The sequence below is a fragment of the Quercus lobata genome, chromosome 10, assembly GCF_001633185.2.
Source record: "Quercus lobata isolate SW786 chromosome 10, ValleyOak3.0 Primary Assembly, whole genome shotgun sequence".
NCBI classification, from domain to species: domain Eukaryota; kingdom Viridiplantae; phylum Streptophyta; class Magnoliopsida; order Fagales; family Fagaceae; genus Quercus; species Quercus lobata.
In genome coordinates this window covers 46,548,881-46,574,708 of record NC_044913.1, presented here as the reverse complement: position 1 = coordinate 46,574,708, position 25,828 = coordinate 46,548,881, and the positions used below count along the sequence as shown (strand labels likewise).

Here is a 25,828-nt window from a genome sequence, read left to right as displayed (position 1 = left end):
AAGGGGACAAAAAATACTATATGAGGAACTAAAGAAATAGAAATATACGTGAGAGATCCATTCTTGTGCTTGGGTTTTCTGCAACAATGTTGTCCATGTATCAAACTGAATAAGCTCACTGAAACTAAGTTCTTTGACCCATCCTCTACAAATATTTATTGTGGGTTGCGCTTTGGGCCAGGGCCTGATCAATAGAACTTGGGCCAGGAAAATCGTGCAACTACATATATATATATATATATATATATATATATATATATATATAATAAAATAACTCTTAAAATTTGTGGCATGTAATGTCAATTCAACTTTTAAAATTGAGGCCAAGAAGGGAAATCAATTCTCTTTAAAACATACATCTAATAATTTTCCATGTGGCAAAACTGATAGCAGATTTGAAACATATTGATATTTAAAAAGCAACTTTTTATATAATTTTATTTGACATAAGACCGATGGCAGATCTGAAACAAATTGAAATTCAGTATGCAAATTTTTATATGTAACTAGAAACAGAAGGTAGAAAATTGAATCACTACCTTCTTTTTTTTTTTTTAATATGACGTAATATGTTGAAAAAATCCATCAGAGTGCTATTGGATTGGAGAATCATAGTATTGTGAGTTTCAGACAACAATTGATACATTATTCCTAATTAACCTGTCCTCAGAATTTCATCCTAATAGAATTAAAACTTAAATTCTTAAAGAGCATGCCCGATAGAATTAATATTTAAAAAGGGTAGCAGGCTATCTACTTAAATGCCTCCTTTATTTTCTTATCAAGTTAACATTTGCAGTCCAAGATATATTATGAAGTAATATATCACTAGCAGAAAAATATGAGCTCTATGATCCAAACATCTACCAAGAAAATCAACCACATCTCACTTACATGGGAAAACTTGACTATCATTTCAGAAAGGAGAATTTACACATTATACAGATAATTGGGACAAATCCTACCAGTTTAACAAAAAAGCACAAAATGTGTCACAACTCACCAGCCAAAATTTCATAGAGGAATTAATCCAACTATTGCACTTTTGCTTTAAGATTTTCTTTGCAGAATCGTATTTCAAATCAGGTACTAATAACCTACCGCAATGAAGCTCCATAGCTTTCAATTTAGTAATTGAAAACATGAAAATTGATATTCGACCAATAGGGAAGATTGGATGCTGCAGCTGTAATCGCAGCCAACTATGAAACCCATGAAAATGTGCTCCCTAACACCATTGAATTTAACTACTAGCAGAGCCTGCCTGCAGGGTCTAGGGTTGATTGTGGTGGCACAGCTTCAAGAACTTAGGCATGTGGAAGATGTTTCTACAAATTAATTCTAAAAGGTCACAATTGCAACCTTTTGAAAACTTTGGAATTACAGATTGTTGACCAACTATAGGCATGTACAAGAATAACATAAGGAATGCCCCCTTTTTTTCGGTAGTTGAGTGTCAACTGTCAAGTAATCACAGGAGATGCCATTTCTGAACTAGTTTCGTTCATTTATCCACATATCTAGGTTTCAGACATGCAACACCATCCCCAAACCACAGAAGGGGGGGGGGGGGAATTCTGCTCTGTCAAATATATGCTGAAGTTTCCAAATTGACTTACACTTAAACAGAATGAGATTCAGACAGCTTGGGCACCTTGAGCTTCCAATACTTTTTGTATTGCATAATGACATCTGAAAAGTATTAATTCAGTTGAGTACATGGTATCAGACCAACTTCTCAGACATTTCATATTATGTACAGAGATTATACTAAAGTATCCAAGAATTCACTAGTATTACCTCCAAGGGAGATGGTCAAGAAACATAGATGGTGACACAATAATATCTTTGAAGCTTTCTCTGTTTGCTATGTAAGCTTTATAACTTTGTGCCTTCTCTAGCACAGTACAGCATTTCCACAGAGACGTATGTGAGCTTCTTTGCTGTGGTACCATGTGAATTATAAGGCCTGGCAGATACAATTCGGGGGGATCCCCAGCTGACCCATTTTCAGATCTTGGGACGGTTTCCATAAACTGAGATATGGGGTCATCACGTGTATTTACAGTGGTTGCAATAGGATTGGTGAATTCACCATCATCGATTTCAATAATAGAATCATTATTGTCAGCCTCATTCCAGAGGGAAAACCCTTGATGCTGTCCCTCGCTTACTGCAGTGGAAGTGGGAATTGCTCAAATAAAAAGATTATGCTCCCTAGTTACAATAGGTACACCCATGAATGCTATATGATCCCAGTAATTGATGGCAAAAGTAATAATTATGAATCTTACAGCATAAAATAAAAAATAACCAAAAAAAACCCTCCCCCCATCCCATTTTATTTGTGAAGTATTCCATTTTTGGCTGCATCAAAATATAGAGAATTTTGAAAAAATTGAATATATTTTCCTTCAAGAGACAATATTAAATGATGGTCCCTTAAAAAAATTGATTTTTTTAAATTGGACAAATATAATGAGATAGAGGGAGTATCATATTAGAAATAAAACAGGGATACCTGGAGAATCATTCTGATTCTGAATCTGACTTCCATTGATGTGGTGGTTGAAATCTTCAGCTGTGATGGCCCCAGAATAAAAATCTGAAGCAGGATCTTTTACCTCAGTCCTGTTTCTCTGATAGTTGCTCACATACAAAAATCGGCGTGCAAGTTGAAAAATCATGGTGGTGTCAGTCTTGTTATCTTGCGACAGTGCTGTAATTGCAGCTGCACGAAGCCTCAGGATGGATCCAATTGAAAGGTGAGCTGAAAATTCATTGTTGCATACAGTGCTGCAGAAGGTTCAAAGACTTAAAACATACTGAGAAAAACCTACAACAATAGAATCACTTGCCTTGAAACTATGAGCGGCATGGTGTAGGAATTATATGTACCTTGTAACAAAGTCTGAACAAGCATTTGCAACAACTGAATCCACACACGGAAGGGGCCCATACGCATAGACATGTAAATTTGGGTATCGGCTATAAAGCTGTGCACAAAAGATAGGATATTTAGACAAACAAAAAAAGATTTCAAAGCAATCAGAACAAGTTCAGAAAAAGAGAAGGGGGAAAAAACATTAATATTAGCCCTTGTCTGATTGAATGTCTAAGTAGTATAGACTTTTGATTGATCTTATATAACAAAGTGGGAGCATCCAATCATTTTCCTTAACAATGGATATCAAGAATTCTTCCATCGCCAGCTGCTACAGAGCCTAGACCTTTTGATATCTAATCTTGTGTTTGTCATCCTATTCATAACTTTTATCATTCTTATCACTTGTAACATATTTTCCATCCATTCATTTGTATTTTCTCCTCTATTTCCATTCCTTGTTCTTATGTGCAAGCCTCACCTTCAGTTAGGTCAAAGACTCCAATGTATGAATGATAATTGGAAACTAACTTGTCCAATTCCAAGCAAACACAGTTGAGTGCCACAGGTCATATTAGCACAAATTATCCTAATAGTACCATTGAGCACCAAAAAGGTTGTTTAGTCACTAGGAGCAATACTCATATGTTTGGTGTGGATTAATTTTAAGCATTTTCTCCTATGGCAAGACTCAATTCTGTTTGAGTATTATTTATAGAGTGGCCTGAATATTAATTAGATATTAAGAATACTTGTTACCTAGTTATGTGCTTAGAGGAAGGCAAACTAAACAAGGTTTGCATGTTGAAGAAAGCAATTTATTGTCTTAAGAGGTACACTAGGTTTTGGGTCTTTATGGAGTACTTGGGGCTATTTGATAAATGGATGGTTTAGGGTTTTGAAGTTTTGGATTTATGGGTTTAAAAGGTGACAAACCAATGTGTGTTTGCAAGGTTTTCAGGATTCTAGGAATTTAAGCAAGGATTAGAAAAAAAATAAACTTCTAGGCATCACACCTAGGATTTCCCTGGCATCATGCCTCGGAGCAGGTTGTATCACAAGGGCCTCAAAAAAAGCTCCATAGCTTCAGAAAAAATAGAAATCTTATTCTTCTCCTTCAATAGAAACTATTAAATCCATATAAATAAATTGACTAATACCTCATCCAAGTGGAACATGGACTTCTCAAAACTCCTAAAAAGAGCTCGACGTGGACTCTGTGGGCTTTTACTACTAAACTCCTAGGACTTATGCTACTAAGTCCAAACTAAATAATTAAACTCATATAAAACCAAAATACGACCCAATGGACTAATAGAAACCAGAAAATTACATATCCACAACTAGTACATAAAATTAAATTAAAATTAAATTGGCTAGACGCTGCCTGCGTCACATTTAGACAGTTTGCTGCAAAAGATGAGTACAAGATTATGATCCATATAGCATGTGGGATGTTATGGGTGACATCTCTCCTAGGAAAGGTAGGCTTTTCTAATCTTTAAAAAATAATAATAATAATAGAGAAAGATAATAATTTTTTAAAATATATATATACACACACACATATATATATACACATGTTACATGATAACTAAGCAGCAATGTATATGCCATTTTGTCTGAATTATGGTTATGATAAAGCAAAATGCAACATCCTATTTCAAGCTTTGCAATCAATTAGAATTTAAAAGGTAATTTTTGTAAGACATTAAGGAAGAATAATTTTTTAACTTCATAATATGCCAGCATGATAGACTTCCATGATCCAGCTTGCAGGGGGGAGTGTCAAGAAAATTACGTGAATGAGGCAAATCTTGTACTTTTACAACAACATATACAGAGACAATAACATCATGTCTTTCTTAATCTTAGAATTTCATAATAGTCATGAAAAAGAATATTAGAATCCTTTTCATTTGCTTTTAAGTAATAAAGGTCAACTCAAGGTTAAAATATAATTTTGATAAATCTAAAGGTCATGTGCCATGTCATTTAAAATCTCAATGTACTAAATAAGGAATGATAACTGATGGTGACTCAATTTAAATGATCTAGCACTAAGTACACCTTTAGATTTGTAAAAATCAAATCTTCACCAAGAATTGACCTTTTTCATTATCAAAAGCAAATAGAGAGAATCCTCATCCAAGATTAGCATACATGCCGAACTAAACAAATACATTCTTTCAAGAAAGGCCATACTTTGATTCCTAGCAATGCACCAATTGAACCTCCAAGGGAATGCCCCACTATGCGAACATTATACCCATCACACTCACATCTAGCTCCAAGCAATGAGGAAAGGTAGCCACTTGACTCTGCATCTCAATTTACATCACGTTGTCCAAAGCGAAAAAGTAGTTAGGCAGAATGCAATTTGCGGTAAAATTATGTCAAAAACAGAAAATTTCAGAGTGAAACAATTATAAAGGACTTGATGAAATGAAAGCAACCCCTATTTCACAAACTTAGGAGTAACAAGGTTTTTAACTAGAAAATATAAGAAAACTCATAATATGAGCACTTATATCACAAAATAATTCATATAAGACATCCTATATCATCATTAATAAAGATGCCAGCAGCTTAAACTTTGCAGTTACATTGAACTTCTTCAGATTAGAACGTTACGATCTGCAACCCAGGCATTCGCATTGCTTGGACAGAGGTTGTAACCCAGGCATTCACATTACTTGGACCCGGTCTAGGGTGGTCATTTTTATCAGAGGTTGTACACTGAGTCAGTTTCTTGGCACCCTTCTATGGACGGTTTAGAGTTTGCTAGAACTGAGGAGGATGAGCAGCTTGAATTAGAGAGGGATTTTTCTAAGGAGGAAGTGGTAAAGGTTCTTCATGAGATGGAGGGTGATAAAGCCCCAAGTCCTAACAGTTTCACTATGGCATTTTTTCAAAAATACTGGAGTGTAGTGGAAGTAGATGTTATGATATTCTTTGATCATTTCCATAGGAGCTCAGAGTTTGAACGGTCTCTAAATGCTTCTTTCTTATCTCTGATCCCCAAAAAAAATAATGCTGTAAATATCAAAGATTTTAGGCCTATCAGTCTAGTGGGCAGTGTGTATAAGTTGTTGTCTAAGGTTTTAGCTAACAGATTGAGGCGGGTGCTGGATAAACTTATTTCGGAGTCACAGAATTCTTTTGTTGGTGGCAGACAGATTTTGGAGTCGGTGCTTATTGCTAATGAATGTCTAGACAGTAGACTGAAATGTCATACTCTGGGGGTGGTGTGTAAGCTAGACATTGAGAAAGCATACGATCATGTGAATTGGGATGCTTTGTTTTATCTGTTGGAGAGAATGGGCTTTGGGGATAGATGGAGGAGATGGCTAAAGACTTTGTGTCTCTACCGTTCACTTCTCAGTTCCGGTTAATGGATCTCCTACTGGTTTCTTTGGTAGCTCTAGAGGTCTCAGACAAGGCGATCCTTTGTCTCCCCTTCTCTTTCTGTTGATCATGGAAGTTTTAAATCGTGTCCTGAAGAAAACTGAGGAAGGGGGTTTCATTCAAGGTTTTCATGTGGGTCCTGTTAATTCTACTGGTATCCGGCTTTCTCACCTCCTATTTGCTAATGATACCATTCTGTACTGTGATGCCTCTAGAGAGCAGATTCTTTCTATTAGGCTAGTTTTGACTTGTTTCCAAGCTTTTACTGGTCTAAAGGTGAATGTGGGAAAAAGTGAAATTGTCCCTATTGAGGAAGTGCGTAACATTCAGCATTTGGCTAATATCCTTCAATGCAGGGTGAGCAGTTTGCCTATGATTTACTTGGGTATGCCATTGGGTACTTCGTACAAAACAGCCTCTATTTGGAATCTGATCCTTGAGAGGATGGAAAAGAAGCTTTCAGGCTGGAAGCGGCTTTATTTGTCAAAGGGTGGTAGACTCACCTTGCTGAAGAGTACCCTTTCAAGCCTTCCAACATGTTACCTTTCACTTTTTACCATCCCTAAAGCTGTGGTGACTAGATTGGAATGCATCCAAAGGAACTTTTTGTGGGGTTCATCAGTTGAGTGTTTCAAATATTCTTTGGTGGCTTGGGAAAAGGTTTGCTTACCGCGTGAGTTGGGTGGTTTAGGAATTCGAAAGTTGGTGCCTTTTAATTAGGCCCTATTAGGGAAATGGCTTTGGAGGTATGGCCATGAAACCTCGCATATGTGGCGAAGGGTCATTGCCATGAAATATGGGGAAAAAAAAGGGGGTTGGTGCACTAAAGCTTGTAGTAAGGCCCGTGGTTGTGGGTTATGGCGGAGTATTAGTGAAGGGTGAGAAACTTTCTCTAAGCATTTCTCTTTTGTGGTGGGGGATGATTCTCGTATTCTTTTTTGACATGATAAGTGGACTGGTGATGTTTCTCTCAAAATTCTTTATCCTCAGTTATTTCTGTGTTCAGCTAATAAGAAGGCTTGTATTTCTGAGGTGTTAAGCCCTCCTGTGGGTGATATTGACAGAGTGTGGAGTTTAAGTTTTCATAGGGACTTCAACGATTGGGAGTTGGCGGCTTCCTACTCCTTTTTTCATTTCATCCAAACCCGAATTCCTAGGGAAGGAGGGCGTGATAGGCTTTGTTGGGATCTTAATTGGCAGTGGGAAGTTTGATACTCGGTCCTTTTATCATAATATTCGAAATGTAGCTCCTTCCACTTTCCCTTGGAAAGGAATTTGGAAAGTTAAGGTTCCTAAAAGGGTGGCTTTTTTTATGTGGACAGCAGCTCATGGTCAGATTCTAACTTTGGATAACCTTATACTTCATGGTCGCCCTTTGGCGAATCGTTGTTGTTTGTGTTGTTGTAATGCGGAATCTGTGGATTACCTGTTACTTTTTTGTCCGATAGCTCATTCTTTGTGGATTTATATACTTCGGTTGTTTGGGATGGAATAGGTCATGCCAGGTTCAATTGTGAACTTATTATTTTGCTGGTATCATTGGCTTGGGAAGCATAGCTCAGATATTTGGGATTTGGTTCCAGGATGTTTAATGTGGACTATTTGGACTAAACGGAATCGTAGGTCTTTTAAGGATGAGGAGAAAACGGTGGTTCGGTTATTAGAGCATTGCCAGCGGACCCTCTTCGATTGGTCTTGTTGTTGGGGCTATTCGGATTGTTCTACCCTTTTGGATTTTCTTTCCTCTATTAGTATAGATTAGGTGCTGCTTCTGTCTTTTTGTTTCTTTCTTCCTTTGTTCACTACTGTGAACTTTGTGTGCTTTTCTTGCTATTCTTTTATTAATAATATTCTCTCCTTACTTATCAAAAAAAAAAAAAAAAAACACTTCCCATTATAAAATCTTTAGAACAAGCTAAGTTCTCCCCTCATAAAAATTTTGAAGAATAATGCATCAAAAGGGTTACAAATTCATACATACAAAATATGTAATATTTTCCTCTTTCCAAGGTCTAAGCTTCAATATTCATCAAGCCACTGTTACAAGGTGTATGGTGAATTGATGTGGACACCAAATCAAACCTATTAATGTTGATTGATATTATTGGACCTATTTGACTGAATGTAATTGATGTTGATGAATGTTGATACGTTTTGGGATTTAATTTTCTTCTATTCTCACATTTAATGTAATTGATTACAAGTTATTTTCTTTCCTTGTTAAGATTGAAATTAATTTTCTTTCCTTCGATGATGTAATTTAGGCGAACTATTTTAAGGCCCCGAAATGCAATGTTTATGCAGCTAATCATGGATTTATAATATTTGGTTTAGGAATTTTCTTCCAGTGCTTGGTGCAAATTCCAAGCAAAATCATGTGCTCATCCTTAGGTTCAAATCATGATTGGTACTTATCAATGTTGGTAAAAGCACGAGCCACACTTAGGTGCAAAGGCCTCTTGGAGCCTAGGCGTAAAGCACAAGGCACGCACTTGGAGTAAAGCACAAAGCACAAGTGTGTGCCAAATTGAAGTGAAGTGTACATTTAAAAATAATAATTTAAAATTTTTAAAAATAATTATTAATGAGAAACAATCAAACAATCATATTATCATATAAATTGATATAAAACATTTTATATAATTCATATAACATTTATATAAGCCCTACTTTTGCAATTTTAACACGAAAATTGCAAGTCAAGTCATTTTAAATTTTTGGATCAGCTGACATGAGTACTTCAATGTAACACCCATTCTTAAATCTCCAATAGCCATAATGCCCTATGACTAATCATTAATATTAGTTAATAATTTAATCACTTATGGACCATAAGTATTTAAGAATTAGTATTTTAAGTTCAACAACAAATACTAAAGTAACTAAACAATTACCACGAATATATTATATCATACTTTTTTTTTTCATGAATGAGCTAAAGAATATGAAGACATAGCAGTACTGTAATTGGTATGAAGTAGATATTCAAAAGCAAAAAAACAGAATAAGAGGAAGAAGCAGAAGCTGGGTGGGTAATTGTTTCGGGGAGGTAAAACCAAGAACAAATAAAAATAAAAATAGAGAAGAACTATATGTCTTTTTGATAAGTTAGGACAAGTTATGCTCAAATTTATGTCTTTTTGATAATTAAGTTACACTAAATATATGCCAAATCAATGGTTTAATATCAATAATGTCAAGATCCTAAAGTTTTAATTCAGTTTTGGTTTTTTTTTTTTTTTTAAATATAAAAAAAGCAATAAAGCGTGCTTCTTTGAGTGCGCCTCACTTTACAGGCAAAAAGCGCTAGAGCCTTGGGGCATTGCTCTTTGCACTTAAGTGCACTTTTACCAACACTAGTACTTATTCCAAGCAGTCCCAAGTGCTGATGCCTAGGTCATATCTATTTTTCTATTTTAACACTTGATGCTAATTTCAAGCAAACCCTAGGTGCCGATTCCTAAGTCCTATCCCTTTCTATTGTTCTTCTTTTATTTCCCAAAAAAACACAATCACCTCTTAAGAATCTATTGTCCTGCATCATAGATATTTTGCATGTTAGCTCAAATTTGAATGAGAAGAGAAACTTTAATGAAGCTTAATCACATGTAATTTTTTCTTTCTTCAAATAATTTTATTCCATTGGTGTTAATACCATTTTCCATTTTGAGAATATACACAACTAACCCAAGTATATATGAATTTATATATAAGCCAAATTTAAAAATAAATTGTAATTTTGTTGAAGCAAAGAAATAAACAACAGTCAGAATCTCAGGATGACTCAAAGAATTCAAAAAATTCATATTAAAATGGTCAGTAAAACAAAGCTCAATAAGTTTGAAGGAAAAAGGTCATAAGTTTACCATGGTCAAAAGCAGTCCCATCAATTTGCATGAAAAGATCCTGTGCAGCCTCAACTATACCTGAGTGACCATAGTGTGGGAAAGATGAGTCCACGCTGCACTTCACAACAGGATCAATATCACTTGAACTGCAAACAATAATGCAGAAGTTTCAAAACCAGCGGAACTGTTCAGAAGAACAAAAACCCACCACAAATAAAGGCTTTTATTTTATAGTTACAATGGCGGAGAGGGGATTTAAATTATGGAAGTTTATGTTGGAAACACCAGGCCTATTGGACAAAAACTAATCACAAATAAAGCCATTTAAGCAGATTAACACAAATTTTCAGAAAATCAGGAATCTAGAAGAGAACAATTATGCAATAAATCAAATTAGAGAATTTTGAATTATTTGACTTTGGTCCCACCAACTTAACTGCAAAACCCACAGCATGAAGAAAAGAAGATGCTTTGGCAGCAGAAACTAGCCCCTTCCTCCAAATGCGTCTCCTTCAACATTATTTTGCAATTCAAGACCTGCTCTCCTTTTCTATCTTTATCTCAAAAAAAAAAAAAAAAAAAAAAGAGACCTGCTCTCCTCTTCTCTTCTTCTAAAGGCTAAAAGTCAGACTGTAAAAAATGTAACGGATCTTCATATTGCCAGATGTTGAAAGATTGAATTAAGTTCAAAGACCATGTAAATGTGATGAAATACAAATCCAAATTTTGAAACTTCTGATTTGTAGGGTCAATGTTTGAGAGATTCCATGACCATTTTTTTTAATCAACAGATATGGAAATTGCAATAGTAGATTAGTGTCAGAACCAAAGTACAATATTGACTACAATTTTTTTATCCCATTTCTTTATATTCAGATCTGCCTTGTTTGATGTTGGCAAGTGGACCCAGCTAAATCTCGATTTCCATGGATGTAGAAACAATCTATAACAGTCAAAGACCGTGGAAACTATTGGAGTACACGTCCCTAGTTTCAACTCATTAGCGTTGAGGCCCTAGTTTGGAGTACACCCCTAATTTTCAATCAAGTTGTGATAATATGTTTAAAAATTAGCTAAATTTCAATAGTTTTTTTTTTTTTTTGGATAGCGTAGAGAACCTTTCAAAAGAAGAGTTCTTTGGGCCCGCCTATGATCAATAAAACTTACAAGTAACTGATCCCACCCACCATTCAGTAGATATTTTTTAATCAAGGTTACTAATTTTTACAAATTTATTATGATAATATTGAATTAATTATGGCATCACCTCTGTTGAACCTGCAGCAGTTCAACCCCAAAACCTTGAACCTCTCCATTTCATGGTTCTTTAAAAAGTCCAGTCTTTAAAACATTGCAACAGGCCCGGCTAAAAAGGAGTAACTTATTCAGACAAGATTTATTTTAAAATTTTTTTTTTAAAAGCCTTAGTAGGATGTAAAATTGTACATTATAGAAAGTTACAGACTCTCACTGCGAGATTTTTTTTTTTTTTTTTTTTTTTCCTTAAGTATTAGAAATTTAGAACATACCCATATTTTGTCTAGATGTAACTTAGACGGAAATTTGACAATACAAGTTCTAAGAAAGGACATTAACTAACCTACTGTGGAATGTTAAAATGCTGAAGCTTTTTTAAGGATCACCTAAGCAATGATTCATCATACACTCACCCATAAAAATACACAAAAATACATAGAGAGAGAGAGAGAGAAAGAGAGAGAGAGATACTTCATCAATCCATCCAAGTCATCTACAGAAAGGGCACACTCCTTACATAAACCATCAGTTATGAGATCTTCAGCAGTCTCAGTTCCTCTTATAGCAATTACTACCGATCTCAAATGATGCAGAACCACAATGAAGTATGCAGCTTCACATTTTGCCTGGAATACAAGGTAAAGAAAAAGAACCAAATTGAAATTATATGTTGCTGGTAAAGCATAACATAACAAATCAGAACATGGCATGCTTAAAAACAAAGGAAAGAATATAGACATACTAGACACTGAAAAAGGCACTTTCAGGATTCCGAAAACCACAAACATCAAAAAAAATTCAGCCATTTAAGACCACAAAGTCACGAAACTCTCAATTACAGATGTAGGTATATGCATGCATGTGCACGTATTATTATAGTGCTCCTAGAAATTCCATAAGACTTTCTCTTCTTTTTTTTTTCTTTTTTTAAATTTGATTGAGGTAGGAGAAATGTTTTAGAACTTGGAACATTCAATGAATTCAAAATATGAGAGGATCAAGGGTTGGAAATCCAAAAAATCAAGCAAACCAATGTCTGACCATGACATCATAAATACTTTAAAAAATTTACTATAATAGAAATAAAAACTAGGTTTTTTATCTATATAAGTAACACAATTAATACCAGGAGAAGCTTTGGCCTGAAAGTTAGGCAGCAAAATAATCATAAAGTTTGGGGTTCAAGTCATAGCATTTATTTTATGTTAATTTTTATAGTAGAGTACATTTAGTGCTAACCATACAAAATATTAAAATGGTCTAATGGTAAGTACCTTGCATATCTATCACTTCATTTGAGACTCTAATCTTGCCATTATCAATATACACATTTTTTCAATAAAAATCCAGAGGATACACTCACAAGCATGACCGGGCAGTTCGTGATTGGGCAGTTCGTGATTTGGAGGTTTCAACTAGTCAGCCGTCAGACAAAGTCTCAATATTCGGTTTTGACCTAGATATAAAAATGTGTAACCAGACAGGAAAGCAGACCAGCTCCTGGTTTAATTGTCCACCAGCTAGTCCAGTTTCCAAAACACTGAGTAGAGAAATAGCAACATGCACAAAAGAAGAAAAAAAAAAAAATATATATATATATATATATTTGTGTGTGTGAAATTGGTTGACCATTTTCTATTGCATTATCTGGCAGTTAAGGAGTTCTCAATTATGTTGATGGGAGATTCCTAGAAGTCACAAATTAACTTCCTTGAATATGTTCAGAGATAGCAGTAGATGGTTAGTCTTAAAAGTCTGCCTCTGTGCTTAACATGAAGCATGTAGAAGCAGACGAGTACTATATACTTCCAAGGGAACTAGCATGCCTATAACAAACTCAAGTATATTTATCATAAAAATATTTACTCAAAGCCTCTGTCACTATTACAAATAATAACAGAGATAACGACCTCCTTGCCTCAACCCCCTCTAGCTACCAAAAAAAAAAAACCATCTGGACTTAAATTAAAATAAAAAACGAACTGTGAAGACAAAATATTATCCATGATCTCCATTTCTTGCCAAATCCAAACAGCTCCAGCAAATACAGTAGGAAAAGCCAATTGACATGATCATAGGCTTTCTCCCAGTCCAACTTGCATGACAGTCTGAGTAGTCAAGCCTCCAATCTACTATCAAGACATTCATTTGCAATGAACATTGAATCGAGAATATGCCTTCCTTTAATAATTGTATTTTGAGATTGGTAAAGAAGCTTCACTTGGACAACCTTCAATCTATTAGCGAGCAACTCCACCTACAAACTTCTATATTTTTATGCTTTTAGATGATTTTATTTATCAAAAAAAATGTATAAACTTTCAACTAAGCTAATGGGTCTAAAATCCTTAACGTCTGAGGCTCCTAGCTTCAGAATAGGAGCAATAAATGTTGCATTTAGACTTCTCTCAAGCAACCTGGATTCATGAAACTCCCTTGAGTGTATTCACAAACCACTTCCCAAAAATTTTGAAAGAAAGCAATCACGACACCACCTGGACCCAGTGCTTTGTCCCCATTCAACAGTATAATCGTATTTGTATCTACCGCCTCATCTACAGGTAATTCTCTCTCCAGCCACATAACATCTTTGTTCTCTAGGAATATGAAAGATAAACCTTCTAGCGAAGGCCTCCATGACTCAGTTCTAAATACACACCTTATAAAAGTATACAATGGCATCCTATATCTCTTCCTGAGTATCCCAAGTACTCTCCCTACAGGAAGATTACTCCACATGCTAATCTTCTGATGAATATTCCTGTGATGAGAGTTCACAAGGCAATGGAAATATTTCATGATTTTGTCCCCCTCCTTTAACCACATAGCACCCCAACTTCTGTCACTGAGATTTCAGATTTCCTCTAAAAGCTATTTTTTCTAACCCAATTCTCCATTGAGAGAGTCCCACTATCTTCTCTTCCTTCCAAGATTCACATCTCATTTAATACCTATTTTTCCCATATTCCCATATCTCCCAATACCTCCTTATTCCATTTCTGTTAATCCTTCTTCAAAGCTCTCAGCTTACTTGTCAAGATATAACTAGGAGTTTCTTGGCTTGTTTTCAAACTTAAAGTGAGATTTCATTGAAACCTCCATTACCAAGCACTATTGCACAATGAGCAGAGAGAATCAGGGGCAACACATTTTGGTTATATCTGGGAAGTGCTCATCCCACTCAGCCGATAGCAAACAACTACCTAACCTAGATTTGGAATGAGGCTCTTGGTTAATGGACCAGTTGTACTTTATTTGCAGAAGAGGCAAATCCACCAAACCCAATTCCAATATAAAATCTGAGAACCCCCACATGGTTGTTGTATGTCCTCCCAGCCCCAACCCCCCCCCCCCTCTCTCCCAATCTCTCACTAGGAAAATGCACCACATTAAAATCGGTTCCTACATATTCTAGCAATTTCCACCAAGCACCCCCACCAGTTGTCATGAGAATCTTCTATCAGTATACTAATTAGGGCCATAAACATCAGAGAAAGCCCAATCAAACTAGTCTATAAGACACCAGAACTTGCAAGAAATTGCGTGCTAACCTTTGACGCAGTCCAGAATTTCAATTGCCCAATTGTCCCACATCAGTAATAACCCCGCAGTCCCTTCTGCTTCCAAAATCACCCATTCAACAAACCTATTCCCCCATAGACTCCTCACCAATTCTCCATTGATTACCTCCATTAGTTTCTTGCAAACAAATTAGCCTCGCCATTTCAAGAGCATTTCTACTGCAAGCTCTTCTGCTTATTCAGGCCACTGACAATCAATTAGATGATTTAGATTCATTAAGACAGTGTTAGACACCTTGATCTGCAAGCACCTGCCACCAGATAAATTCCTTATCTCTCAAAACTAACCAAAGATGTCAAATTCCTTAACTCTCTACACCCCTTGACTGGCCTCTGATGCTGCTTCACCTTCAACCCATTTTTCCCCTTTGGCCTCCACCTAGCCTCAATGGCCTCAAAGGAATAGATAACAACTCTCAGAACAGTGGCAGATGCACAAATCATTTAATCCCTTTAAAGAACTTACCTATATTGTTCCAACTTTAGTTCCATTCAAAGATTAACGGATAAAGAACGCTCATGGGGAAAGATGAAATAAATAATGAGAAAATAAAATGAGATAATTAAACATTAGATTTTGTACTTCTCTCCTTTCTGCTGGTCATTTATACTAGAAGCCACCATGCAAAGGCTTCCCAATCTCCCCAAAATCGGACCATGCTTAGTTGTAAAGGAACAACAAATCAAAAACTGATTCCATGATTCCTTGTAGGAAGAACATCTTTATTGTGATAGTTAGGGTCTGTAAGAGAAATAGAAAGATGATATTATGGGTTGTACTCTTTTGTTGAATGAGCAGTACCCTTCTAGAAGGGTCTAGAAGTTTCTAGTGATGATGTTTCCCTAGCTGTCTCATTCAAGAATATTCCTTGTCCTATTGTAACCACCTTTTCCTATATAACAAATGGAGAGTAAGAGGGTTGGGAATCAAGAATTTCCAGCACCTCCTTTCAATAAATATCATTCTTATTGTTTTCTTAAATCCTCCCTTTCAACAGGTTTGAAATTTTTTTTGCATTGATCATCATCATAAAATATCAAACATGGAACTTGTTTAATTATTTCTTGATTTACGAGCAAGAATCAAGATAGCAACCCATAATCAAGATTTAAATTGAAGTTTTATACACATAAAGAAACAATTGGTATAAATCAAATTTGCACCCTAGTTTAGAAATTTTACGGCACTAAATAAGTAATGTTTGATCTACAAACCCAGTCTGCCATTTTTTTTTGGGGGGGATAAGCACAAACCCAATCTGCCATGGACCACATAAACAAGGAAACAACAGAAAAACAATAATATTTATGAGCAAACCAACTAAGTATATGATTACATAAAAATTTTCATAAGAGCTCTCTGTTAATATGCATGGATTGAAACAATGGCTTAATGACAGCTTGTATTCAGCAAAGTTAACTTTTGAGTTTTGACCCTTTAATGAACGAACATGCTCCTCACCTGCAATATTTTTCTTTTCTTTTCTTTTTGAATAAGTAATTTCTCACCTACAATCCTAAGAAGTGGAATGATGTGATATGTACATGGATAATGACGTTAATGGCCCCAGACATGGCAAATACTTAATCTTTGAAATGTCCTTTACATAACAACTAAATCAATGAGAATTAATGCTGAGTGTAAAAATGTTTTTTTTTTTTTTTTGATAAGTAGTGTAAAAATGAATTATGATATAAAGCCACATCTGTTTAAGCTATTGCTGTCATGCATGGAAACATAAGACCATTAAAATAAATCACCTGGTTAACACGCCCATGTCTAAGTACTTCTGGGGATAAATTAACATATTTTAAAAAGGCTGCTGCATGGCCTCGCCACCAGTTGTCACCATCAATTTTGGGCCGCCTAAGAAGAAGAAATAGAATCATAAGTACCAAAAGATGCAAGACAGTATTTTTCTAAAAGATCAAGGTCTAAGAATGCTTCTATATTTAAAAAATAAATAAACCTGAAAAATTTTAAAAATTTTAAAAAAATTTAAAAAAAAAAAAAAAAAAAAAAAGAGTAAAAAGACCAAAATAATGAACTCAAGCACCTACAGTTTCTTTAATCATGTCTAAATTATAATGTCACAAATGCATTTAAGCAAGATACCCGATGGATTAATGACCTGTTACGAGTCCAGGGCGTCAAAATCCCTTGCCTATAAAGCCATGCACAAGGAAAAAATAAAGGATTTCTTCCAATATCAAGTAAAGGACCCTGCACCATGTAACACTTTCAATAAATTAAAAAGATAAACTCAAAAGGCTGATATAATAAAATTTTAATGCAATACCGTGTAAGCAGCTACAGCAAATTTATGAAGAGCTGCAGCCTCCTTAAGGCGTTCTTCAGGTGCCTCAACGACATCATCAAGTGATTTTAAGGAATGACTATGCCTCTGCAATAAGGCTAGACCTGGACAGGAATGCTCTCTGATGTCATGGAACGTAATGCCAGTGAAATGAAATGTTGTACAACCAGTTTGAGGTATGACATACATAGATGGAAAGTGAACAAGGAAAAATTGATGATAATGAAAGGAAAAAAAGAAAAAAACAAACTTCCATAATAGACTAAACTCAATCAACAGTAAGAATCAGTGGGTGACCTCTCTAAAGTCTTTAGCCACTGAGACCTATAGAAATATTCCTAAGGTCTCAAGTGAAATGAAACCTTTCTGAACCAAATGTTCTTCGAAGGAAACACTAAATAAATTACATTGAAAAACCATTTAGTTTACCTTCAGAGAAATGCAGCATCACTAGCAAAATATAGCTTAAATACTAGAGAAAGAATTTGAATACCTCCTTTTATTTGGTATTGTAGAAATTACAATTCTGTGAAGATGAAAATAAACTAAGAATACAGCTATCTCATTAAAGAGTAAAAAAACAAAAACCCACAGATTTCAATAAAAATTGCCACCTATAAACAAGAAATATACAGACAAAACTGTGTGTGTGTGTGTGTGTGTGTGTGTGTGTGTGTGTGTTTCACTCACAAATTACCATGAACTATGCAAACCCAAAACCACACATCTAATAATGAGAAAAACTCACTGCATATATATTATATACTCTCTTCTTACTGTAAATAAACTAAACTCGACCACAGTTATGATTCAGCAGGTGATCTCTAAACTCTTTAGAAACTCACACCTAAAAGAATATTCATAAGGTCACCAGTGAAGAAAAACCCTGTCCACAAGGCCTCTAGAACCATGGTCGTCTTAAATTGACATGAAGTACCTAGCACCAGGTTTCCTTAGTAGCTTTTCCTCTCTCTTTTTTTTCCAGGTTCATTTGGCCTAATTATTGTAATGGAAGAAGATGATCAAATAACCATCCACAAACCAACACAGGAGAATATTTGATACAGTAATAATACAAAGAAAGTTGCTTGTTTCTTATGGGCAACAGCTTTGGGAAAATCTTTGACAGCTGATAATCTTATTAAACAGATATTACTTTGGTAAACTGGTGTTTTATGTGCAAATCTAGCAGTGGAAATCAGCAGATTTGAATCCTCATTTGTTTTTTATTTGCTGAAAACAAAAATGAGTCTATTCTCTCTTTCCTTGAACTCAATAGGGGAGGATGGGCCCCATTTCTAAAATCTATGATTAATGATTCATCCGAGCTTTTCATGATTAGGAATAGGAATTTGTTGTTGATTCTTTTATGGATTTTAAGTACTCTAATATTACAATTACAGGTGGAACTGATCATATGATATGAGTGTTGAACCATAATGATAAGTTCAGCATTCATTCTTAAAACAAAAGTTTATGTGATTCTAAGATGAGAAAATTATCATGGAAGAGTACTTGGCTAATGTTCCTAAGAAAGTTGCATTCGTTGCATAGAAAGTTACTTCGGGTAAAGTTCTGACTTTGGATAATCTTATCAAGCATAATGTTGTCATTGTCAATTGATGTTGCATGTGTTGTAATGAATCCTTGGATCTTGCTACATTGCTCATTCATGAGAGATTTTTGGTCGTTTATATTTTTTGCTTTTGGGATTCATTGGGTGATACCATAGAAGGTGATAGATGTCTACTCTAGTTGGCAATGGATCAGCATAAGAATAGCCTCATTCTTGGAATGCAACTTCTCATTGCCTAATGTGGACAATTTGGAGAGACTGGAAAATTTGAACATTTGGAGGTGTCAATAAATCTTTATTGAGATCAAATCTGCTTTGTTCCATCCTTTTGCATAGTTTAGTATTGTTATATCCAAGAAATCTTGTGCTTCCTTCATTAATTATGTGGATCTCTTAAACCTTAGATTATAATTCTCAACAAGACTCTCATGTACTTTAGAGAAATGCTATGTCCACAATATTTTCACAACATTTTCACAACAAATCCTAAATGGTAGGTTGTTATTAGTTGTTATGAGTGGGTAAAAAAGTAATTTTAAGTTGTGGATTCAAATTAAAACCAATAATTACTTGTCACATATGATTTGTTGTGAAAATGTTGTGGATGTAGCACCTCTCTATACTTTATGAGGTTTGAGTTCTTTCATTAATAAAATTCTTTATTACTTAATAATTAATGCAAATGTATTGAAAGTCGGTACAAACAACTAACATTCCATAAAAAATAAAAAATAAAATAAAAAAAGTAGATGAATAACACTATCATGTATCAACTGATTGTGATAATTTTCTGAAAATTTTCAGGAATTATGTCTCAGCTTTAAAGTGAATCCACCACTAATTCTCTTGTAAATTGATTCTTCTTGTTAACTACTCATTTCTTGGAAACTTAAGACTTGATTGTAGAGGAACAACTGAAAAAATGCATGGAGTTCAAGACAGATGTGAGGACAAATCCAAAGCTCTAACGAAAGTTCAAGACTGACAATCTGGGGTAATTCCTAAAACATAGCATGTTCAATGCTTACAAAGTGCCCACTACTAGAAACTGCATTCTTCATCTCTAATACCTACACGACCCACCAGATTAGGAGAGTAACGGTTTCTAATTATGAGGGAATCCACATTCTTGGTTCCGTAGGATTACTCTCATAATTGTTTCAGAGGTTTCCTAGCATAACAGGAAAAAGGAAAAAAAAAAGGACCAACTATATAGGAATCAACAGTAGTTCGAAGTCACCAAGAGCCTTATAGCTCAACTGATTGGCACCTCCTAGTGTTTCCAATAAAGACATCTAGGATTCAGATCATCCCACCCCAACTATCAGATTATCACCAAAAATAAATAAATAAATAAATAAAAAGTAGTTCAAAAGTCACAGGTATAAAAGTTCTCTCCCTTCCTTTCCAATTCACTATATTATCTGTTTTTTGTGTACCTCTTCATACAAGCAGCAATTTGGCAACCACTGGTAAATCACCAAAGCTCAAGTAACAAAGAATTTCTAATCACAAATTAGCCAACTCAATTAATAGAGAAGCACTAATAATAAAGCACATTTTATGTACAAAGAATAGATGGAGCACAGATGCCTGCCTTAAAAATATATAAGATATGACTTGTAGCAACCATGAAACACCATACAAGCATAACATGGTATGGAACAGCATGATTTCAGAACAAACCTGCCAAGAGTTCCAGATGCCCAGTTCCTGAAGCACGATAAGCAACAAGGTCACCCAATAGTCTTGCTACAGAATAAATTTCATCTTCCTCTGACATACTCCTTAACAGATGAGAATGAAATGTAAAAGATTAAAAATTTAATACACACTAACATCAGAAAGTTAATATAGATTAGAATTCCGTAGCTCAACCAAAATGCAGATAAGCCTACAAGTATTTGCCACGTCCCAGACAGCACAAAGCCTCACGCATGCCATTATCGAATACTTCCCGATAGTGAGCTTTCCATGCATTATCTTGGGTTGCATAAAAAGATCTCCACTTTAGAATATCTGGTCCCGTAAAACACTGCACTAGTCCAACAAAGCACACCATAATCATAAAAAAAACCAGTAACTTTTGCCCCCAGCTGCTCCTGTTTGAAATCATCCCTGCATTATGAAATATTTAGTTTAAATAACAAAGAAATTTTACTAGAAAAAAGGAAAGACCTTAAGCATACAGGAAGTATACAAACGGCTCACCTAGAGTACATGGAAGCACCCTTATCTATTGCCAATCTAAACAAATCAGGCAACAAATATTTAAAACAAGAATCTTCACACCATAGATCATACCAAAACCTAACACATGTACGTTCCCCAACAACAAATTTCATAGATCTAGAAAATTCATCCCAACCTTATCTAACGCTTTTCCATATATTTATTAAAATCTATAAAAATAAATAAATAAAATAAATAAAAAGCATTAAACTAAAGTTTACTCTCTCCACAAATCAATCAAGCCACATAAATAATCAATCTATAATTACAAAAACAGAAAAAAATGCAAAAACATCCTCTGAACTTCACGTCAAACTCAAACTAACTCCGTGTTCTTTTAATTTGAATAAGAAGTCCCTGAATGTTAGGAAATGTCTAAATCAATCCTTGTTACTATTTCGTGAATTGGGTGGATGGTGGATGGAAGATGCTAGCACATGACTTATGGTGGTTCCTTTTTCCTACAGGAACCACCACCACCACAAACTTTGCCAAAGCTACACCATCCCAGCCTACTGTTCCCCTTAATAATGCGGCAACACCATTGCACAGCCACATGCACACAACAAGAAGCAAACAATCCACTTGAAACCCAGCCATCAATGCCCCTTCACAACTAAACCAAGCCCCAGCCACAATTTACGTGTTACCCACACTCATCATCCAAACCATAAATTTCCTCAATCCCAAGCAGCCCAACCCACAAAGAAAGCATAACACCTCTCCTCCATTGAGAATAAACTGACCCCAAAAGGCAACACATCCTCATCTTGTAACCTTCAAACCAAGACCCAAATCCTAAACATTCATTGACAACACCACACTGCTAATACAACCGAATGCCTGCAACCAAACCCATCCTCTTCACACCCAATCAAACCCCCACCTAGGAAGGTTCAAGATCCTCACCTAAATAGACCCAAAACCCATTGCCACCGAATATCTAAGCCACCTCCATTAGTGGCCCCACACAGCAACCCATTCCAAAGCTCTATACATGTAAATTTTAGGTTTTTTTTTTTGTGGTTGTGGACCTTGTGGTGGTCAAGTGGTGCTTGGTTTCCAAACAGAGGGGGGATGAAGATTAGAGAGAAGAAAAAGGGGAAAATGAGTTCAATAATGAATTTTTTATATAAAATGAATTATTATTAGCAAAAAGATTAATTTAGACATTTATCAAAGTTCAAGGGCTTCTAATTTCAAATTAGAAGAATAAGGGGTCAGTTTGATTTTGACCCAAAATTCAAGGGGTTTTTATGCATATTTTCAAAGCTAATCAATATTTCTTTTTCCTTTTTTTTTTTAATAACATGGAGAACCTTTCTAAAAAAGAGTCATTTCGACTCGCCTCTAGCCACTAAAACCTATGGACAACTGACCCCACCGCCAAAACTAGTTGTCGGCTAATCCATGGGCATTCACCCCCAACGGGCTAAGTACGTTATGCTCATGTCAAGGAGCAACAAAGATAATCACTTATACTTGCAAAACTAATCAATGAAAGTTGTTTATCCTAGTTTTAAAGTTTTTATGTGAATTCATGTTATATTATTGTTATCTTTTACCACTCTATTTTATTTAAGTTTTTCGAGAGAGTACTATCAGTGTTTTCAACAAAAATTAAAATATCTAAGATACATCAAGTTTATCTTCTACAGTGATATGTTGGCGGAAAAAAAGAAAGTAATCCTTAAAAGTTCCTAGAAATAAGTCAAATATGAGAATCTCATATTTTCTTGAATCTTGTCAAACCAAACATCCATCATTACATTCTCAGGTAATCAAATTCCCAAGCATCACACTCTTAGCAATCTAGATGCCAAAGGGTATAATGTTATCCCCAAACCAGATGCCATGTAAAAGAGAGCCTCATGTCACATGAGATAGATGAATTGAAACCCGAGAGAACAAGGCATTGAGAAATCAAACTTTTTATCTCCCAAAAGATAGTTACCTTCCTTCAACTGCCCACCTATTCCTCTCAAACCGAATGTTCCATCAAACAAGAAGGTACAACTCTCCAATCAACAAGACACATTCCACTATAAAATTACATATTCCAAGAAGCCAGCAAATCAACTAACTAGCAAGGCATAAGTGCATAACCCATTATTATACCAAAAAGGAAAAGAAAATCAAGGTCTAAAGCTCCCAATCCACCAAAAATGAAGAATGAAATGGCCTATTGTTTCCCCATCACATTGCCACATGTAACACCAACTAAAAAAATAAACAATTGAAAAATCCTTCACTTTCATAAATATTAGCTATCAAATTATGACTCAAGTTTCCCCTCCACCCAAAGTATTCCATTTTAGTTGGAGCAATTACATGCCAAACACTCTTCCAAAGAAACCTCATATCTTCTATCACAGGAAAGTCCCATTTAGAAACTTTTCACCTGAAACATGCAGCTTATACTTGGTCTCCAACACATCCCATATTCAACTGAACAAACCTGAATATTATAAGAAGGCTGAGAAAGGGCATTAGTTGACTCAATTACAAAGTCCTGAACATGCCAAAAGAAAACATCAAATTTCAAAGCAACACAACATCTGACCAACCTACACAGTTAGCAACAGTTGCCCTCTCATTCACATCAATAGAGAATAAATAAAGAAATAACTTCTCAAAGGCACTTCTCCACACCACAGATGACAGATCCCATTAAGAAAACATATCATCGTACACCACATTAAGGAAATATTCTCTTCAATCTCAACCCACCCACTCATATACATTTGTTTTACAGCTACCACCCTCCTCCAACCAAGCATCCCTTTCCACAACAAACCTCCATGACTCCGTCGCCACTTACCTAAGAAACTTGATAGAAATCACACAAGCACCTAAGCCCCCTTCACCAAATTATATCTAAACTCATCACCCTTCCCAATGCAAAGGAGATTCCATTGAATTTTACAAGTCTATCAATCACTGAAGCCATAATATAAGAATGGAGATTAAATAAGTTAAGATGCTAGACAGCACCTAAGCCCCCCTTCAGATAAGTACCACCCCTTCTAACTAATGAGTGCTCTCTTAATATAGTTGTGCTTATATAATTCCAATATCCAATATTAGCTATTAGCATATATTCTGTAAATAACTGTAAAACCATAACATTTAGACAACATAATATCGACATTTCATAAACCTTCTTCACAATGCCCACACACACACACACACACACACACAGACATATTGGTCAAATCAAAACTACTTATTATCACCAAAATAGACTTAGTTGGCATGTATGTGTAACATAAAGATAACTAGAAGAATACAAACTGCAGAAGCAAGGTGAAGCAGTATGAGTACGAGAGTTGTATGTTATAAATCTCCCAATAAAAGAAGGGGCCAAAATACATTGCTAGTCTCTAAATTTTAGTACATGAGAGATTTTAGTCCCTGAAATTTAAAGTAATAGTCCCTAACAAACTTAAAGGAATCGCTTTCAGTCCCTAAAAAACTATAAAGTGAGTGATTTTAGTTCCTAATAAACTTAAATTGATTGCTTTTAGTCCTTATGGAATGATACCATGTCAGTTTGTAGTTTGACCATGCCATCTACTGGACTCAAAGTGATCACTTTAAACTTGAGGAACTATAATCATTTTTAGTCCCTAACAAACTTAAAAGGAATTGCTCTTAGTCCCTAAAAGACTTAAAAGTGATTGATTTTAGTCCCTACGCGTCAGTTTTTAGTTTCGCCGCATCCTCTAAAGGACTAAATGCAATCATTCACAACCCATGTACTAAACTTTAAAGACCCAACAATGTATTTAAGCCATGAAAATAAATAAAAACAAAGAATTTTAGAAGAAGGAACCCACCTTACCTAAAACACAGTCCTTAAACTTTCCATCGTCAAACTGAGATTTATGTTTGGCAACATGGAACACAAGATAAATTGCACCCACAAACTGCAACACAGTAATCACCAATGCAAACCGACTCCACCGTATCCATGTCTTATACCTCCTCTGTTCAATCAACAAATAGACTCAATCAAAACACAAATTTCACATTTTTTTCATCTGGGTCATGATAGATTTCATGGTTCATAGTTCACACCCGTCTGTCGACAATGGCAGAGGAAGGAGAGTCAAGAATCGTCTGGGCAGTGGCATATTGGGCGAGTCCACACTGCACCATAACCACGAGTCTAAACCCAGAACCCAAAGAAACAGCCACAAAGGGAACCAAGTATTGGAAATCGCAAGACGAGCGAGCAAGAATCACGATCAACACACCCAAAAGAACCACCACCATGTTTGAAGTTCCCAATATTATGGTTGTCCGTCTTAGCTTTTTCAGCGATGGCTTACACACCCGCATTTCCATTTTGACTTTGGTTTTGAATTGAGAATCAAGATCGAATTCAAAAATGGCAACGTGGGGTGTGACTTGTTTGCGGCGTATATCTGTGTAAATTCTCAGGTGCCTTGGGCTTGGGAATTAACAGCAGGTGGGAATTTGATTTTGTTTTCTGGGAAAATGGAAAATGGAATCTTTTTGAAATGGGGAAAGGAAGCGGTTTCTTACAAGTTCTAATACATGGGGATACTTTGAAGTTGCGGTTCGCACCACATGACTGAATAATCACATTGTCTTTTGTGACTTTTTTGTTTTTTCTGAAATTCACTTTTCAGTAATTAAATATTTAAATGAGAGTCGAATATTACAGTTCCACACTAGTATGTATGAAATAGATGCGC

General features: G+C 35.4%; 1 protein-coding gene across 6 annotated transcripts; it reads right to left on the bottom strand.

Moving 5' to 3' along the window:
- Positions 1-914: 914 nt before the first annotated feature.
- On the bottom strand, positions 915-25,690 carry LOC115963574 (sn1-specific diacylglycerol lipase beta). 6 transcript variants are annotated; one of them, XM_031082626.1, is made up of 14 exons: positions 25,185-25,690; positions 24,944-25,093; positions 20,771-20,907; positions 20,559-20,659; positions 17,279-17,400; positions 17,111-17,202; positions 16,740-16,845; positions 11,869-12,023; positions 10,159-10,286; positions 5,090-5,211; positions 2,899-2,996; positions 2,522-2,796; positions 1,801-2,173; positions 915-1,692 (listed from the first exon to the last, which is right to left on the bottom strand). In XM_031082626.1, the coding sequence occupies exons 1-14, from the start codon at positions 25,452-25,454 to the stop codon at positions 1,638-1,640; spliced, it is 2,184 nt and encodes a 727-aa protein (XP_030938486.1). In that variant the 5' UTR covers positions 25,455-25,690; the 3' UTR covers positions 915-1,637. The 6 variants fall into 6 exon arrangements, with proteins under 6 accessions (XP_030938486.1, XP_030938484.1, XP_030938485.1 ...); XM_031082624.1 differs by having other exon boundaries at positions 20,771-20,990; positions 24,949-25,093; XM_031082625.1 differs by having other exon boundaries at positions 5,090-5,205; positions 20,771-20,990; positions 24,949-25,093.
- Between the last annotated feature and the right edge of the window lie 138 nt (positions 25,691-25,828).

Bases quoted from the DNA above. Each gene is read 5' to 3' on its own strand.
- LOC115963574 (XM_031082624.1), bottom strand. From the start codon at position 25,454: ATGGAAATGCGGGTGTGTAAGCCATCGCTGAAAAAGCTAAGACGGACA. The intron at 25,094-25,184 runs GTGTGAACTATG...TTGATTGAACAG, and splicing joins CTGCCATTGTCGACAGACGG to AGGAGGTATAAGACATGGAT. The intron at 2,797-2,898 runs GTACATATAATT...AACCTTCTGCAG, and splicing joins TGTTCAGACTTTGTTACAAG to CACTGTATGCAACAATGAAT.